The sequence below is a fragment of the Camelina sativa genome, chromosome 3 (genome assembly GCF_030686135.1).
Source record: "Camelina sativa cultivar CO46 ecotype springtype chromosome 3, ASM3068613v1".
NCBI classification, from domain to species: Eukaryota; Viridiplantae; Streptophyta; class Magnoliopsida; order Brassicales; family Brassicaceae; genus Camelina; species Camelina sativa.
Genome location: NC_141882.1, coordinates 30,850,458 through 30,867,252, shown reverse-complemented (window position 1 = coordinate 30,867,252; position 16,795 = coordinate 30,850,458). Strand labels below are relative to the sequence as shown.

Below are 16,795 nucleotides of genomic sequence, written 5' to 3'. Positions count from 1 at the left end.
TAAATAGAAATGAGTTCTATATAAAAATATATATATTAGATCAGAAGATCCATCCCGAAGAAATTGTGTTTCATCTTTTTAAAACAAAAGCTGCATCTAGCTGATGCAAGCAAATTTAGTAATACAAGTAAAGGTGATCTTATCTTAAATACTGCTCATCAACCAGAGACAAATCCCGGTCTTTTATATGAAACTCGTGTTATAAGGGGCCAAGAGAAATCAGATCTTGTGGTCATTCCCAAGCTTCTGGAACTCAGTTTCTAAGGTATCAAAGATCTTGTTGCCTTCGGAGTCTGGCTCAGGGAACTTTACGTGGACTGAACCATGTCTGATCGGTGCATTTGTCCCTTTAACCAGAAGAGCCTGTTGCTTGACATAATCGTAAAGGTCTTGGTGGAAAGAGTTATCCAAAGAGAAACAGTTGTCTGATGTTCCGTTTGAGATATGCCTACCAGATCCAGACCCTTCTCTTCTACAGAAATGTGGGAGAGACTCATAGTCCATTATCTGCATATCAAAAGGTTTAAAATCTTTCAGTCTTCTTGCACAAAGAGTGACACTTCTTCTCTCCTTGGGGAAAATAAATTGCTTACCTTCAGCAACTCATCTTTCCCGCAGCCTTTCAGCACTTGAATCTTCTTCTTTGTTCTCTCTTGCAACAGAGGCTTTATGGTTTTCCAACAAGCAGAGAATATGTACGGGACATTGACAACATAATATGTCTCAGTCTTCTCTGGATAGTTCAAATCATCTATTGTGGTTATTGCAGTCATTAACTGCAGAAAGAAAAGGAAAAAAAAATCAATACATGTGGTGGAAAAAGAACCAAAGTTACAAATCACAAGTAAATGCAATTAGGACATTGTTAATACCTTAATTTGACTTAGAGCTGAAAGCTTTAAACCAGACATATCCAAAATTTTCAAACAAGTGCAGATTGGTCGTCCCTGTTTCTTTGAAGCAGATGGCTACAACAAAGAAAAATACACCAACAAAATTACATTTATAAAAAAAAAAAACAAGCACATGAGAGGAGTAGGAAAGAAGAAGTTATTTGGTCTTACCAATATCACACGATCACGGTACTCATTCATTTGAATGTGAGACTGTACATAGTAGTGGACCTGAATGAAGGATAAAGAAAGCCTACGGTTAGAGTTTCAACTTCATATCAAGTCTCTTAGTGGAAAATGATAGAGATGCTTACTGAGGCTTTGTCATATGTGCTAAGCCCCACACCAATTGCAATGACAGGGAGACCCTAAATAAAAGTCAAATGATTTGAGTTGGATCAAACATGTAGTGATGCTTTTAAAATTCAAAAAGTTAAAGAAAGAAAGAAAGGAAGAAAGAAAGTTAGAAAGGGACACCCAAAATAGTAGTACCTCTTTTGAGTAACCAGATACACCGACAAGCTGTGTGTCTCTGATTGCTCTGTACAGGTCAACAGGAACAATGGGTTTCTGCAAGAAAAAAATAATCAAATGATCAGATGAGATCTAAGGTTTCACAGAACTAGATAAACAAAAGCTGAAAACTCACTGTTAGAATCTTGTCGATCTCGTTTTGAGTCCTCCATTCTAAACACTCGAGCAACTGTAACACTTGCAGTCATTAGTTTACAACGCCCGAAGAAGCTATTTTAAGATATCAAAACACAGTCTAAATTAGGTGAAAAGCAATCAGATTTAAACCATTTTATGAGCTTTCTGAACATTCCAATCCCTGGCTTTAAGAAAGCGTATCAAAGTCTCTGTTGGATACCCTTGATGAATGTTCTGCAGCATAACACAAGCACACTCATAAATTGCACCATACTATATACCAAATGGGGTCTTTTCTCAAGCTATAGACGACATAAGATCCAAGATTACATATGAAACCCCAACTGAAAACTCTAGATCAATCAATGATCTAAACTACAACTCCACAGATCCAACAACATTGAATCAAAACGGATCTAACGCAAAGAGAGAGAGAGACTTATATATAAAGCATGAATCAAGTCTAGATCCAGATCACTCAAAAACCAATCAAATACACAAGACACGAAAAAAAAGGGATTCTTTTTATCTTGGGTTTGGTTGGAACCCTATTTACAGAAAAGTAATCCCCCAAGATCGAAAGAAGCAATCTTTGGTTCAAGAAGCAAAAAGAGTTGAGAAGTTGAATCTTTCTTTCAAAGAATCTAAAAAGAGAGAAAAGCAAGTAAATTTACTAACCCGATACGGCTCTCTCAGTGAATCATCAACTGTCAATACCAGACGCAAGAAAAATAAAGTAAAATTAGCTCAAAATTAGTCGGCGATCTTCAAACAAAAGTAAAGCTTAAACAAAACAACACACCGTCTTCCATTAAAGCACGCAATTGCTTGATAGCTTCTTCATTAGTGATGCTCATTTCTTTCTTTCTCTCTCTCTCTCTCTCTCTCTCTCTCTCTCTCTCTCTAGATAGAGAGATCTCAGCTCAGGTCGGATTTGAAGAAAACAAAAGTTTCAGCGCAAAATCGAAAAGAGGGTTTAAATCTCTCTGCTGATCTCACGGATAATAGTGCCTCCGAGGAGAAGTGAGAGAAAGAGATTAAAAAAAAAAAAAGGTTCTTTATGGAGCCAAGAGATTAAAAATAAAAACTTTAGAGAGAGAGAGAGAGAGAGAGAGAGACCAGTTAAGTTCTTCTCTCTTCTTCTTCTTCAAGAATCAAAGAGACCAAAAGAGTTAGAATAAATACCACCACCATAAATAATAATACCGTATCAGCACGATATGATATTATGATGTTTTCCTTGTAATAAAAATTGCACAAAAAAATAAATAAATAAATAACAATTAAAAAGTTTTCCAATTTTAACACATTTTTACGAGTATCGAGCAAACCCTTACTTTTTCTTTTTCTCCATTTTCTGAATATTTTTAAATTTTGTATTTTTTATCTACTTTAAGAAAAGTCAAGTGAGAATCTACTTTACTAATTTTAATGACTTTTTCCAGGCGTAAAACACACTAGGTAACTCCATAAATGTTTTGTTGATTGATTACTAATTGTGAAAAATTAGAGACAGTTGATGATAAATTGACGCACATGCTCCTAAATTAAATATGCCATATAATAAATATATATGGAATCGAGTTCTTTCGAATTTTTTGATCGTTGATATCCAATACATACGCACTACCAAAAACTTAAAAATAAGGACATGTACTACTCCACAATATAATATACTATATGTTAGATACTTCTTTTGATATGAACCAAAATAAAATATTTAAAAAATAGTTTGCTTGAGATTGCAACTAAAAAGAGAATAAGATGCATGCTCCATACATAGTCCATACAATGTTTCGTAAGGTAGATTAACAAAACTATTTATTTTTTAACAAATATTATACTAGTAAGTAAAATTCAAAAAAAATAAATAAAGAAACATAAATGTCCATGAGCCATGTGTTAGTTCTCCTCTCATTCAATCACAAAAACTTAAAGACCCCATTATGTGAGTCATATGACACATGCATCATCATCGTCAATCATCCATCTTCTTCCTGATCTTACCTTTTTTTCTCTTTTTATTATTATTTTTTTTTCTGTCGGTTTTTTTTTCCTTTTGATCTAACGAATAAATATATAATGATTTTTAATATCCTCACAACATATTCCTATATTCCGTTTTGAAAAACAATGCTTCCAAAATATGAAAATAGTGAAATTGGACCTAACATGTGGCGCACTTAAAAAAAAAAATTATTATACCGTTCAAGATATAATTTTCTCCGAATGCTTTTATCATACATGATCTTTTTATGCCCCTCAAAAAACTGAATTTATATTTTTAAAAAGAGGAAAATTTTCAGTACTTCAAGTGGTTAATTATCATTCAATATATATTTATAGAAGATATACAGAATGAGCAAAGAAAACGTAAAGTTATTCAATATTTACCATGTGGAAATGCATGCTAAAAAATGATCATGATCCATTAATTAGTTACTCTTAAGTCTTAACATAAATATATAGATAGCCTCATGTGAGAAGAAACACCATAATTATTGATCATAGCAGCTCTCTTAGTTTAATCCTTATGCTCAACTGTGAAGCACTAAAGAGTCTCATGCACCCTAACAACTCAAGAAATCCTAATCATTTATCCTTTAACCCTAATTAATCATACAAGTATCTTTTTTAATCTCAAGATGATATTTTTCTTTAACGAAACTACCTCCCCCATTCATTCTCGTGTGTGACGAGATACATCTTTAGAGAGTAGTCCTAACTCTTTCACATGAATCGCCTCTATTTTAGTATAGTACTTGTGTTTCCTACTCATCATTCTCCTTGGAATTGAAGTCTCAAAACCGCAGGGGACATGCATTAGTTAAAGTCTCTTCCACGGTTGGTTGTGTGGGTTGTGGCAATAAGCCAATAACCCACACTGTCTTATTTGTGTCACGAATCACGATAGATGTTTAGTAAATCGAAGATGTCACAAATAAATGTATAGAAAGATCCCGTTTCAAAGCATAAACTAGGATTAATAAGAAGACGTTGCTACAGTCAACTCTTCATTTTTATTACTTTTTACCGTTAATTTTATCATTTCGAAAACGGTGTCGTATAGCTGCTGACGGAACAAACAGTTGTGTTGTGTGTTTCTTCTTCCATTCCATTGTTGTTTGTTGGGTTGGGTCTTTTGAAGAGAAGAAGTATGGAGGAATCGCGAGATATACTGATGTCAACGCTGATCGAATCTGGGGTTTTGATTCCCGGAGATTTCTCTTCCGTCGGCGAATTTTCCCCGGAGGCGATGGTATCGATCTGTGCTCAGTTGCTCAATCTCATTGACCCATCGGCGTCGCTTTGCGATGAGCTCCCTGATTCTCTCCCCGATAGGTTCAGGATCTGCTCCGATATCGCTCATACTGTGAAGAATCTAGGCTACATCAGCGAAATGAGCTATTATAAGGTAATACATATCATCTCATCACTCCCCCTCTTTAGATCGTCTTCGAGAATCTAAGAATTTTTTATTGGTTGATAGGATAGGGCGTTTCGTCTTTTGATTAAAGGAATTGACTTTAGGGTTCAATATCTCTGAAAGAGTCATGCTTTTACAGTGCAATTTGTAGATTAAATGTGGGTGTTCTTTCTATTTCTGAGTCTGCAATGACATGAGAGTGGAAGGTGCTGTGAGTATGTGAGATGGTTTCTTGAGAGCTGTGATAGTCCTTTTGGTCTTCGTTAGAGTCTTCTCGTTCTGGCTTGTGTGGCTCTTCTTATATGTGTGACATCATATGCTGAAACAGATTGTATGTGTTGCTTGCGGCAGTTTCTGCATCCATCTGAAGATGACTCGTATAGGTTGGTTAGGTTTCTGGTTGAGAGGCTTTCGGAGAAAAACGAAGGGTTGGAAACTTCCCCAGCTGGTGATTTAGCTAGTAGGTCCAAGATGGAAACTTTCAGAGATAATGTACAAGACATGATGGTGAAGGATGAGACTTTTGATATGCATATACAAAAGGTTGAAGCTGTCCTTAAAGATCTTACAATGACTACTGAAATCTCCCATTTACCAGACTCTCGTGCAAAAGATACATCAACCAGTGGTTCCGCCAATGTTGACATTTTCCCCATAAAGACAGAGGATCCTGTTAATGATGTACCATCAGATCTTTCTTTAAGAGAGTCATCTAGATATGAAGATAGTTCTTACAAAGACCCGTCTGAGGTACTGTTTCTTCTGCTTATTGTGGGCTTATCTCTTCTTTTTTTGTATATGGGCATGTGTTTGAACAGTTATTTTAAATCCGTTTTATGAATGCTGATGGCTTAAACTTTATCATTCTTATGCTTTGTAGACAAATTTTGGGACTGTTGAGTTACAAAATCAACATAATTTACTCTTGGAGGAACTGGACTCTGGATCTTCAGAGTTATTTAGTCTTGACAGCGAGCTGGAGTTATTAAAGATGGCGGCGGAGAGGTTATTGGCAGACAAAAAGACGGGTGGGTCATATCTCGAACAGCTTAGTCAACAACTGGTGATCAAAAGGCGTAATATCACGGATATTAAAAAGCAATGGTATGAACACTTTTCTATCATTTTCAAGTTGAAAGCATCCATGCATTCAGTTTCACGGGAAACCACAGGACTTGATAACTTGAAATATATATGTAAAATCCCTGTATGTGTAAATGGATGTAGACATTGGGGGAGCACTATGTATAGCATGATTACTAAGTATATCATGTCTTCCTTCAGGGACGATGTAAGGTTGACTTTGGAAACTAAAAAGCTACGTCTCTTGGACCAACTTCATGTTGAGGAACCAGAGGCTAAAGAGAAATTCCATAAGTTGAGAAAGACTGAACTGGATTTACAATCTCTCTCATCAGAAATTCAAAAGAGGTAACCAGAAAACTCTTACTACATGGCTCTTCACTGTCTGTGATTTTGACTTTGTGATTTTGGCAATTAGAGATATATGTTTCTTAAGTTCTTTTCTTGGTGTATAACTAAGTGTGCCTGTGACCTCGATCAGGTTGTTATTGACTCTCGTATCATTTTAATGTGTTAATCTTTTCCTGACAGGGAAGATGAACGTTGTAACCTATACAATGAACTTGAGAGGCAGCCAAAAGCAGCGCCTCGGAAATCTTATATCCATGGGATTAAAGAAATAACTAAAAACAGCCGTAAACTGGACACTGATATTCAGAGGATTTCAGGGGAGACCAGGGAGCTACAATTAGAGAGTAACTCAATCCGCGAACGCCTGCACCGATCATATGCTGTTGTGGATGAAATAGTTACAAGGTATGAGCTTTTGGTCTCACATACAGTATTTGAATCGTCTGCTCAGATGTACACCAAAAGAAAAGTTGCCATGTCGCTCACATGTATACCCTTCTATAACGTGATGATGAGGACGGTTTTCTTTTTCTGCAGGGAAGTGAGAAGAGACCCAGCGGTACGACAGGTCTACAAGCTACTGACCAGTATTCACAGTATTTTTGAGCAAATCTCTGAGAAAATTCTCATGACTGATCGGTTTAGAAGAGAAACAGCCGATTATGAAAAGAAGTTGGGGTCCATCACAGCTCGAGGCATGAGTTTAGAGAAACTACAAGCCGATCTGGATGCCATCAGGAAAGAAAACGATAGCTTAAAGAAATGACCATGGGGTCAAGGAAGTTGGATTAAAACATTTTTTGTAGAGTTTTGAGGTCATCAGAGAATCATCCGTTGATGTGCTTTAAAATTTTGAGGAAGTGTTTATTTACAGGAATGTGTTATCTTTTCTCAGGTATATGAAAATATTTCTGATTTGATCTCGACTACTAAAGAGAGCCTAAAGCTGATTCGGTTAAGTCTATGTTTGTAAAAGCTCGGGAATTCAGACAAACCAGGCATGCATATAAGAGAGGCTGCATCTTTCAAAAAATTATTCCATAGGGATCATCCAATACATTCTTTTATGTATTTTTCTGTATGGTTTCACAACAAAAAAATGTGGCAAAAGGTTTGCTACTATGATGCACATCTTCATCCTTCTTGTAATTGTCAACCTAATTCAATGGGGATGATGGTTCCTAAGTATTTACACCCAAAAATCCAGACTTTAACATCTCTATTAAGCGTTTGATGTGTAACTCTGTACCCCCTTGAGCTAATATTTGTTGACTTAATTCGTTGGGGCAGCTTGATGTTGCTGATAAGCGATGTGCCCGTGTCCTATGGGTTCAGCCATAGCCGTTGTGGTGTGTGGCCCTGGCGGTAAAGTCTGATATGTAATTGAAGCAGCGGTCATGGGCAGTGTTGGTTGGTGTATTCCCATGAGGCCACCATGACCACCCTGCATAACTGGAAAACCGAGTGGCGGACCTTGGAATGCTAAGTTGTACATTGGATTCACCTGCAGGTTGCCAAATCCCTGTCCAATCCATGCAGCTGCACTTTCAGTCTGCAACAACAATATAATGTACACCACTGTTAAAATATATATAGTCTACATATATATCATTGCAAGGATACAACAATAAAAAAAAACTGACCAGGCGTGATGCATTTTCTTCACTATGGATAGAATTTAAGGCGGTTGCAGATGGGATGTGAGTAGCAACAGTGGAAGAAGCTTGTAGGGATGGATTTGTGGGGGAAGGGTTTTCGGTGTTGCCGACATGAGAAGGTGCTGTGAGAGCAGCTCCTGGTGGAAAATAAGACTGCTGAGGGATCCCGTTTGGGTTCACAAACTGGTGAATGTACGGCGGTGGTATATAAAACTGTGAGTAATAGGGACTGTAAGGGAAGAAATTGGGAGGGTATTGCTGCCTATAAAGATTTGCCTGTTGAGAGGCTGCTGCTGCTATGGAGCCCTGATCTGGAGGATATGATACTAATGGAATAGCTGGCGCTCCAGGCTGCAATTTGAAAGAAAAAAACAGTTATCAACACCAAATAAAGGAATTGTTTGACTGCATATAATGTGACAAGATATTCCACGTGCCTGAGTCTCTGCTGCTTCTGTGTTTACAGGTTGGCCTAATGCTGATATAGAGGGGAAAAAACCAAACATACTGAGTGGAGCTTCTTGACCATAAGCAATTTGATGAGTTTCTGTGTTTGAAAAAGCTTCCTCCTTCAGTACTTCTTCTACAGGTTGGACAATGTCAGCTCCAGGTGCCAAATTTGAGATTCCATGATCCTTATCTTCAGAAAAAGTTGATGCTTCTTCTCTGCACAGGAAGGTATGGTAATGAAATCGAAACACGAAATTTGAGATTTAAAAGGATAAGCCAACAAAAAACAGATTACACCTCGACTAATATATTACAAGGAAAGACCTTCCCATTTCCAAAATTGAACTTGAAAAATGCTTATTTGAGTAGTCTCACTTAACTGAAACCCAGAGTAGTGTGTTTGAATAGAGATTGCAGTAGGTCAATAACTAAAGAAGAGAATATGTAGAGTGAAAGTACTTTAGTCACCAACCTGGCAGAAGCAACCCCAGGGATACCATTGGTAGTGGGAGAAGGTTCCCTCTCATCATCCCCTGTCCCATGAGACGACTCAAAATTTGAGTCATCCCGGCCACTGGCACCATTGTTAGAAGATGCCTCGTTCACAAAATTGGAATCAAAACTGCCAAATGTCAGACCATTTTGCAGTAGTTTGGCATCCTGAAGGTGGAAAGGAAATGTTACGTGTGATCGTTCGCTAAGATCTGACTTGAGAAGCGTTTGAGTTTTGACTTTATTGGATGCAGTCTCAATTTCTGCGACTGTAACACAAAGAAACCAGAAGCTGAATCAAATACCAGGCCATAGTTGCTGCACCATTACTGACTTAACTAGACAACATAATAAACTGAAAACTACTTCGATGAAGAATTTGATGCAAACTCAAGATTGATAAGTCAATACACCTTGATCTGACTGGCTACTGCAATGGGAAGCGGAAATCAAAGAAGGATCATCTTGAACTTCATGATTGAACTCACTCGGAAGACTAGGAGGACCAGAAACCCTGCAGAAGGTATACTATGATACTTAGCAACTTAATAGGAGAACAAAACGAAAAGCACCCATAATGGTAGAGACGACAAAGAAGGATGATATGTAAACTAAACATACTTCATTTCACTATGTACTGTGATGTTTGTAGCTTTGTTAGTGGCAGGAAGCGCAGTTCTAGAACCTCCTGTTGCATGATTAGCTCCATTTTCCCTTTTAAAAGATGCACTTCTTCCATTACCTGTATAGAAATGTCAACAAAGAGCTTAAAAAAGGGAAGAGCATGAAAATTGTCATTTTTCTAAGATTTCAATAGAAGAAAACAAACAACCTTGATAAGTTTTACTTGAAGCAAAGTTCCTCCGACCACCTCTGCCACTTGTTTGAATGATTGGCACTATACTCTGCAGGCAGAAAGAGAGTGATCATATGAGAAAAAGGAAAGCTATCATAAGAGCAAGTGATGCACACACAGTAGTATAAGGATTGGTATGTGAATCCACAAAATCATGCAATCTGTTGAATCTAAAGACAAAAGCATAACTGAATAGAAACGACCAAAGGGATTCTCATAAATTACAAAACAAAAGAAAGAAAGAAAGAAAGAAAGAAAGAAAGAAGACTTGCCTCCTTCCTTTTCTCCTTTTTACTTCTCACCTCATGAAACGTATCTGCAATATTTCAACACTGTATATAAGGACATGGCTCATAAAGAACAAAGTAAAATACATCCATTATATTCACACGAGAATACGATTTGGAAAGAAGCTGCATTGTTAATCTATACAACCCAAAATCTGAATGTTTTGACATCTAGATAGAAAAGAACAAATAGTCCAACCTACACCAACTAGAATCTTTGAAGGGTAACCCAAAAATAAATAAATGACAAAGATCTCTCTCTGTCAATAATTCCAAACCCGAGGAAACAGAGAATTCGATCATTGTAATATAGTTCAAAGGCAAAAAAAACACAAGCGAACCAAAAAAGGAGAATCCACATGATCTAATCTTGCAAAACATCAACAAAACCTATCGTACGGTACAGAGCAAATCGAATAAGGCAAATTAAGAAATACTAAACCATCAAAACCCTAAGTGGAGGAGAGACAGAGAGATGATTAGTAAGTAAGTAAGTAACAAGGGAGTACCTAAAAAGAGGAGTTTCTGAGCGGTCTCATGAGGATCATTGAAGGAATCCTTATAGACAGCGAAGATATCCTCGTCGGAGTGTTGTTTGCCCGTAATCTCCTTGATACTCTCGAGGGTTTTGCGAAGATGGCGAGGAATCGAAACCCTAGAGGAGCCGCCATCGGAGGAGCTCATGGTTTGTATTGTAGTAATGTAAGTAGAGAAAGAGAGAAGCGGGAGGAGAGAGTCCTCCTCCTTAGTTTCTCCCGTCCTATTGTATTTCCTTATTATTATTATTTACTGTTTGTACCTCTTCAAGTCCCTACCCACACTGTCCGTAACCTTTTTATACGCTCACGTCACTCTCTTCATTGCACAACTCAACAACACAACTCTCTTTCTCTACCTTTTTACTGCTCACACGGTTATTCAATCAGGTTTCGGTTTGGTTTGGTTCGATCTTCCTTTTAATGTTAATAGAGTTCGATTTACACTTGGTTTAATCATATTCACTGGGGTTGACTTCAATGGTCAACTGGAGTAGAGAGAGTGAGAGACGCACACTTGGATGATGATGGACCCAAAAACTGTGTATGCATTACTTGGAAATTTCAACTGACTTGGAAAATTTGTTTGTCGGTATACGTATATATATATGTGATCTTATGAAATCCGTCCGTATAACATATTTGAAAACCAAAAATAATTTATCAAAATTTTCAGAGGTAGGCAAAAAAGCTCTCTCACAGTCTCACTCATCATCCGTCCCAAAGTAGCGGTCTCCAAACTCCCCCATACCGGGAACAACTCGGAATTCATCATTCAAACCGTTGTCTATCTCAGAAGTCACAATCTTTATCCTTGGGAACTTTTTGCACACCACATTTACTCCTTGAGGTGCCTGAACCCACACTCAACAACCCCCATACCGTTTTATTTAGTTTTTTCAACAGTTTAAGCTATGTAGAGAGAGAAGGAAGCCACAACTTTTTTGCTTTTCAAACTTACAGATATGAGATTGAGAAATATGATGTTGGACTCAGGCACGCCTTTGCTTATGAGCAGTCTTATCGCTTGAACTGCCGAGTTTCCTGTAAACAAAAAAAAAAAAACATGCTCTTGTTATCTTCCTATTATATCTTGTCTTTTGCTCACCACCAGTAGTAGTACAGAGTTCACAGAACACAGACCTGTCCCCAGGATTGGGTCTAGCAAAAGCACATGCCTTTCCGAAATGTCTGAGGGTAGCTTCTCGTAGATAAGCTGGTGGTTGCCACAAAAGTAGTTAGGACCATGTGATGAAACAGAGAGAAAACACAAACAAGTTACAAACCTGTTGACCGTTGTCCCCTTCTCTGTGAATCAGAATCTTTCCAATTTTGATTCCTTTGCAGCATGCTCTTAAAGCATTCTCCATACTCTCGCCGCTGTGTTCAAAGACAGAATCATTATATAGGTCTTTTTGACCACAACAACAACTCGGTGTCAAGTGTTTGAGCTGTACCTTCTGATAACTGAGACGCCACACAGCCTCTTACAGAAGTCCACACCAGAATACACAGATCCTACATTTACAAGCCAAAGATAATGAGTTTATTATCTCACTCTGGTTGGAGATTTCTGCTGCAAGATTGCAGTAAGATAATAATATTTGTCATTCGCTAATAACCTGTGGGAGTGACCACTTGCTTTTCTGTAAAGGGAAGGTGCCCGAGGCCGTGCTCAACGACCTGGTGAGAGGACATTAATAAAGCAAACATGGTGAAATAATACGAAACAAAAATCAAATTTAGCACCCACCAAACGAATCAATCGATCGGAGTAGAAGATGAAGTCATGCTTTGTTGTTTTAGAGTCTCGGATTAGAGTGTGCATCCCACGTATCTGTAACCAACGGCTAAAGGATCAGTCGTTCTAGTCATTAAACAAGAATTGATTAGTGTTGATTAGACGAGAAGAAGGACATAAGTAAAAACCTGAAAAGTTGATTGAATAACATAAAGATTTGGATAGATTTTACAGAGGTCATGTTGACCGAGCTTCGTGTGGATGTGTTGCACAATCAAATCAATAGCAACATGGTTATCACCTCCTCGGGGAATTATGATATCTGCGTATTTCTTTGTTGGTAGAATGAAATCCTCAAATGCTGGCTTCACAAATTTTGAGTACTGCATAGAAGTTTCACAAATCAAAACATAAATGATGGTGATATTAACGAGATTCTTTGCATAGAGCGACACAAACCTGGTCAAGAACAGTGGCAATATCTCTGCCCTTCTCAACAGTATCACGTTTAATCCTTCTAGCTAAACGCACATCAGCATCTGCATAAATAACGGCACAATGTAGAAATACGAAACCAAATTTATCACCATCATATTTATATATACACTTGTCACATGTGTGTAATGCACAAGTGCAGCGTCTCATAATTGCTATGGATTTGGCTAGATAAGTGTAGCGGGTTCGGTATGAGAAAGACCTGCATCTACAAATATCTTCATGTTCATCAAATCTCGCACCCGAGGGTCATGGAAAATGAGTATCCCTTCCAGAATTATAACATCAGAAGGGTTTACCTGCAAATGATGAACAAGTTTATGTGTCTGAAAAAGAGAGCTAATCATGAGTTTGATCTTCAGAAATAAGAAGCAAACTCCAAATGTCAGAACTCAGAACCAGCACACATTTACAAAAAAAGGTAAAGATTCTAAGAAGCTCCGTACCCTTCTAGGTGGAAAAACATTGTTCTTGTAACTTTTAAAGTCATAGTTGGGAATATCTACTGCTTGTCCTTTTCTTAACTTCTCCATGGAAGACAATAATTGCTCCGTATCGAAAGCGTCTACAAGACAAGGAGCAAGATTCATATGTACAAGAAAGCATATTATAAATTCAGATATTTAAAAGGCTAAGAGACACAGAACAGCAGTCTGCATTAGATCAAGAGAGCCATTAATTAGTTTTTGGCTATTCAGAGACTTACTAACCAGGATGGTCAAAATTGTAATCATGAACTCTTGCAAGCTCCTCTTCATTTACATTATGGTAGAAAGAATCCTGCAAAAAGGAAAAAAAGATCAACCTCAATGCATTATATATATATATATATATATATATATATATATCACTAACAACCACTTGTAATCACTTATCAGAACAAAAAAAAGCCAGAAATCGAAATAGTTCACATTCAAGCACCTGATTTACAACAACAGCTCTCTGATCATGCAGTTGCTGCATAATCATATCGCAAACAGTAGTTTTACCGGACGCTGCTCCACCAGCAACTCCTGAAAAGACAACAACACCCTATTTTAACATTGTCTGATCCAAACCATCTTCAAACCAGTTAAGTTAGATAAAAAAATCTGCTCACCGATCACAAAAGGTTGGCCATGTTCCTCTTCCTCAGCCAATTGATCTGATATAATCGAAACTAAACCATCCATTCGATGAAAGCCAGAGAAATGAACCTTGGAAGATGTCTCTATTATATCAACAGCCGAATTTGAAGCCATTCCTACAACACAAAAGAACATGCATTCTAAGATCACATGGAAAATGCCAATATTTATATATCAACTTTTTGTTGTCACCATCTAATCTTAAGAACCAAAAAGGAACATTACTTTCTTTCTATCTTTTTTTTTAATGCTTCCAGTCCAAAAAAGAAAAAGAAAGTATCCTGAAAAGAATCGAACTTTATAAGACATAATAAGTAGATTCCACAAGTACCAATGCCGTGATACCCATGACCTCAAATCACGTTTAATGCACAAAACAAACAACCAATCATATATATGATCGAGCAGATAATAGATAGTGTAACGCCAATCAAAAACATGAAACATTAATTTTTTTCCCCGGAAAAAAAAAAAGAAAAAACAGAGATCAGAAGAGAAGAAAGCCAGATCAATACATGCAAAAGAGAATGAGAAGAAACGTTACATCATCATAGAAAGAAAATCAATAAAAATCGAATCTTGATTTAGAAAACTCACGAAATAAAAAAAGAAAATGGATTCAAAAAAAGCTTCTCGAGATCACCGATTAGCTAACACAAACCAAAACTGAGTTACATATATAATACTAGTTCCAACAGATTATATAAGAGAGAGAGAGAGAGAGAGAGAGAGAGAGAGAGGGAGACACGAGCATTGCCTTTGTTAACTCGATGCACAGACCAAAACTGAGTTACATATATAATAATAATACGTTACTACTATATATTAGTATATGTTTGCGGTGAGAAAGAGAAAGCATAATGGAGAATGGGAGGATGGATGCAGCAGCGGCTGGAGACGGGTTTTTCACGAAAACCGGAAAGTGGGTTTTTGGTTTTGACGAAACTACCCTTCCCACTGACAACGTTATATACATTACAGTTACTTGGTGTTTGGCGGTGGCAATTGTCGTAAATTTTGAGTGTGTTCGGGGTCCTTTTAAAAGGGGAGAGGAAGGGATCGAGGATCCACGTCAGATCCTATTAGGAATGGTGGGACCTACTTCCGAGAGCTGCAGCTAAACAACGCAGTGATGGTTGAATCGAGACTGCTTTCTTTTACTCATCTTCGAATTTTTGATTATTATTTTATTCTTCTTTACTTTCGTTTACATCAAAAAGAAAATATCTGTTACTACTACTTTTTTTATATTTTCTGTCACCAAGCAAGATAGGAACTATTTCTGATTAAGTCTACAATTTTTTTTTTTTTTTCATTTCTATCCAATATTATTTAACTTCATATGTACGTTTCTTTCAAATGTGTTATTATTACCTGGTTTTTTGCTTTTCCCTAAACATATCATTTTACTGATTTAATACTTCATTAACTTTATATGAGTATTCTATTGTCACCTTTGGAACTTGAAGGTTAATTTTTTTTCCCTTTTATGCGTCATTTATGTCTATACATTCAAAAGAGTGTATTAACACAAACCATAGCCCAAATCAAAGATGTTGTCTCTTCTTCAAAACATGAATAATTTCTTCTTTTTTTTTTAATGTTTTAGTATAATACCATCAAATTGCATCGCAATCATTTTGGGAAAAACATTTTATGAGTTTTATATACCATCAAATTGCATCTCATAAACTCATAAAATGTATCCAATACAATTTTCTCCAAAATCAATAACCCAATATGCAATCTACATTACACTTGTATCACTTAATTAGCCTATAAAAAAACTCATAAACTATCATTTAACCATAAATATTCTGTACACACATTTCTCAATCAGTATACTTTTCAATTTCATTTTAGTTCTCACAAAAACGTGAAGTAAGGGGGATGTTTCCAAAAAACATTTTTGAGTTTGGATCCTTTTTCTAAAGTTCTCATAAATGTGTGTGTGTGTGGACGTTAATGCAAATAACGCCTTTTAATTGGTAGATTCGTGAAGATGACTAAAGCCAAGTGAACGACGTCGTTTCATGTTGTTTTCGACAATGTTTTCATCTTCGATTAGGTTAATCGTATCTGGGTTCCACCGGACTGAAACCCTAAAATCGCCGTTAAATCCTACGAGCGTCTTCGTCTCCGCACCTAAATTCTTCAATTCAGAGTCGAATTCGATGGGACCTGGTTCGAGATCCGTCGCGATGAGCAGCGCTGAGAAAACCGGGTCGGGTTCGGGGGCAATCGAGAGTCGAGCGAGCAGGATGAGAGAGAAGCTTCAGAAAGAGCTCGAACCAGTGGAGTTAGTGATCGAAGATGTCTCGTATCAGCACGCTGGTCACGCCGGGATGAAAGGTAGAACCGACGGAGAGACGCATTTCAACGTGAAGATCGTTTCGAAAGGGTTCCAAGGTATGAATCTGGTGAAGAGGCATAGGTTAGTCTACGATTTGCTCAGGGAAGAGCTGGATACTGGATTACACGCTCTTTCTATAGTCTCTAAGACCCCGTCTGAGTCTCCTCCTCCTTAATTGATTGATGCTTTATAGAATTTGTTGTTACAACCAACTCTTTTTTTTAATTCAAAGATTGGATTTTCCTCATCGAAGGCTCTGTTTTAGATTTGATGGGTGTGAGTTGTTGTTTCTGGATTTGAGTTTTGCTTTTGGATGGTAGGTGCTTCAAACTTCAAACAAAGACACTTGCTTTTAGTTCAATTCGAGTTCTGTGTGTTTTTTTGAAAGCAAAACT

At 37.2% G+C, this 16,795-nt stretch overlaps 6 protein-coding genes across 20 annotated transcripts in view; 3 read left to right on the top strand and 3 right to left on the bottom strand.

The window, feature by feature from the left end:
- LOC104778453 (SEC14 cytosolic factor) lies at positions 1 to 2,907 on the bottom strand. Its single transcript, XM_010502906.3, has 10 exons — positions 2,347 to 2,907; positions 2,223 to 2,251; positions 1,695 to 1,778; positions 1,543 to 1,596; positions 1,386 to 1,463; positions 1,208 to 1,261; positions 1,065 to 1,124; positions 873 to 968; positions 594 to 776; positions 1 to 507 (listed from the first exon to the last, which is right to left on the bottom strand). Exons 1-10 carry the CDS (start codon positions 2,399 to 2,401, stop codon positions 220 to 222), a joined length of 981 nt encoding a protein of 326 aa, XP_010501208.1. The 5' UTR covers positions 2,402 to 2,907; the 3' UTR covers positions 1 to 219.
- Positions 1 to 16,795, top strand: part of LOC104778406 (protein neprosin) — a 648,080-nt gene that overhangs the window by 339,256 nt on the left and 292,029 nt on the right. The window lies entirely within an intron of this gene.
- On the top strand, positions 4,603 to 7,607 carry LOC104778452 (uncharacterized). 4 transcript variants are annotated; one of them, XM_087508976.1, is made up of 7 exons: positions 4,636 to 4,959; positions 5,300 to 5,721; positions 5,852 to 6,075; positions 6,256 to 6,402; positions 6,586 to 6,810; positions 6,943 to 7,220; positions 7,301 to 7,607. In XM_087508976.1, exons 2-6 carry the CDS (start codon positions 5,305 to 5,307, stop codon positions 7,169 to 7,171), a joined length of 1,242 nt encoding a protein of 413 aa, XP_087365102.1. In that variant the 5' UTR covers positions 4,636 to 4,959; positions 5,300 to 5,304; the 3' UTR covers positions 7,172 to 7,220; positions 7,301 to 7,607. The 4 variants fall into 4 exon arrangements, with proteins under 4 accessions (XP_010501207.1, XP_010501206.2, XP_087365102.1 ...); XM_087508974.1 differs by having other exon boundaries at positions 4,643 to 4,959; positions 5,323 to 5,721; XM_010502905.3 differs by having other exon boundaries at positions 4,603 to 4,959; positions 6,943 to 7,364.
- LOC104778449 (GBF-interacting protein 1-like) lies at positions 7,429 to 11,225 on the bottom strand. 2 transcript variants are annotated; one of them, XR_015595536.1, is made up of 9 exons: positions 10,658 to 11,225; positions 10,134 to 10,177; positions 9,838 to 9,910; positions 9,627 to 9,747; positions 9,419 to 9,519; positions 8,986 to 9,274; positions 8,501 to 8,892; positions 8,049 to 8,414; positions 7,429 to 7,957 (listed from the first exon to the last, which is right to left on the bottom strand). XR_015595536.1 is itself a non-coding variant. In XM_019244001.2 (9 exons), exons 1-9 carry the CDS (start codon positions 10,830 to 10,832, stop codon positions 7,679 to 7,681), a joined length of 1,677 nt encoding a protein of 558 aa, XP_019099546.2. In that variant the 5' UTR covers positions 10,833 to 11,225; the 3' UTR covers positions 7,429 to 7,678. The 2 variants fall into 2 exon arrangements, 1 of the variants encoding a protein (XP_019099546.2); XM_019244001.2 differs by having other exon boundaries at positions 8,501 to 8,729.
- LOC104778451 (uridine kinase-like protein 3) lies at positions 11,215 to 14,988 on the bottom strand. Of its 11 annotated transcripts, none has more exons than XM_087508986.1 (16): positions 14,645 to 14,816; positions 14,273 to 14,328; positions 14,020 to 14,163; positions 13,842 to 13,933; positions 13,627 to 13,700; positions 13,367 to 13,485; positions 13,123 to 13,219; positions 12,885 to 12,964; positions 12,614 to 12,808; positions 12,438 to 12,521; positions 12,307 to 12,367; positions 12,142 to 12,202; positions 11,971 to 12,064; positions 11,828 to 11,900; positions 11,646 to 11,728; positions 11,215 to 11,549 (listed from the first exon to the last, which is right to left on the bottom strand). In XM_087508986.1, the coding sequence occupies exons 5-16, from the start codon at positions 13,676 to 13,678 to the stop codon at positions 11,523 to 11,525; spliced, it is 1,026 nt and encodes a 341-aa protein (XP_087365112.1). In that variant the 5' UTR covers positions 13,679 to 13,700; positions 13,842 to 13,933; positions 14,020 to 14,163; positions 14,273 to 14,328; positions 14,645 to 14,816; the 3' UTR covers positions 11,215 to 11,522. The 11 variants fall into 11 exon arrangements, with proteins under 11 accessions (XP_087365112.1, XP_087365107.1, XP_087365104.1 ...); XM_087508981.1 differs by having other exon boundaries at positions 13,631 to 13,700; XM_087508978.1 differs by having other exon boundaries at positions 11,215 to 11,538; positions 13,631 to 13,700.
- Positions 15,892 to 16,787, top strand: LOC104778447 (protein BOLA1, chloroplastic). Its single transcript, XM_010502896.3, has one exon. The coding sequence runs from the start codon at positions 16,081 to 16,083 to the stop codon at positions 16,573 to 16,575; it is 495 nt and encodes a 164-aa protein (XP_010501198.1). The 5' UTR covers positions 15,892 to 16,080; the 3' UTR covers positions 16,576 to 16,787.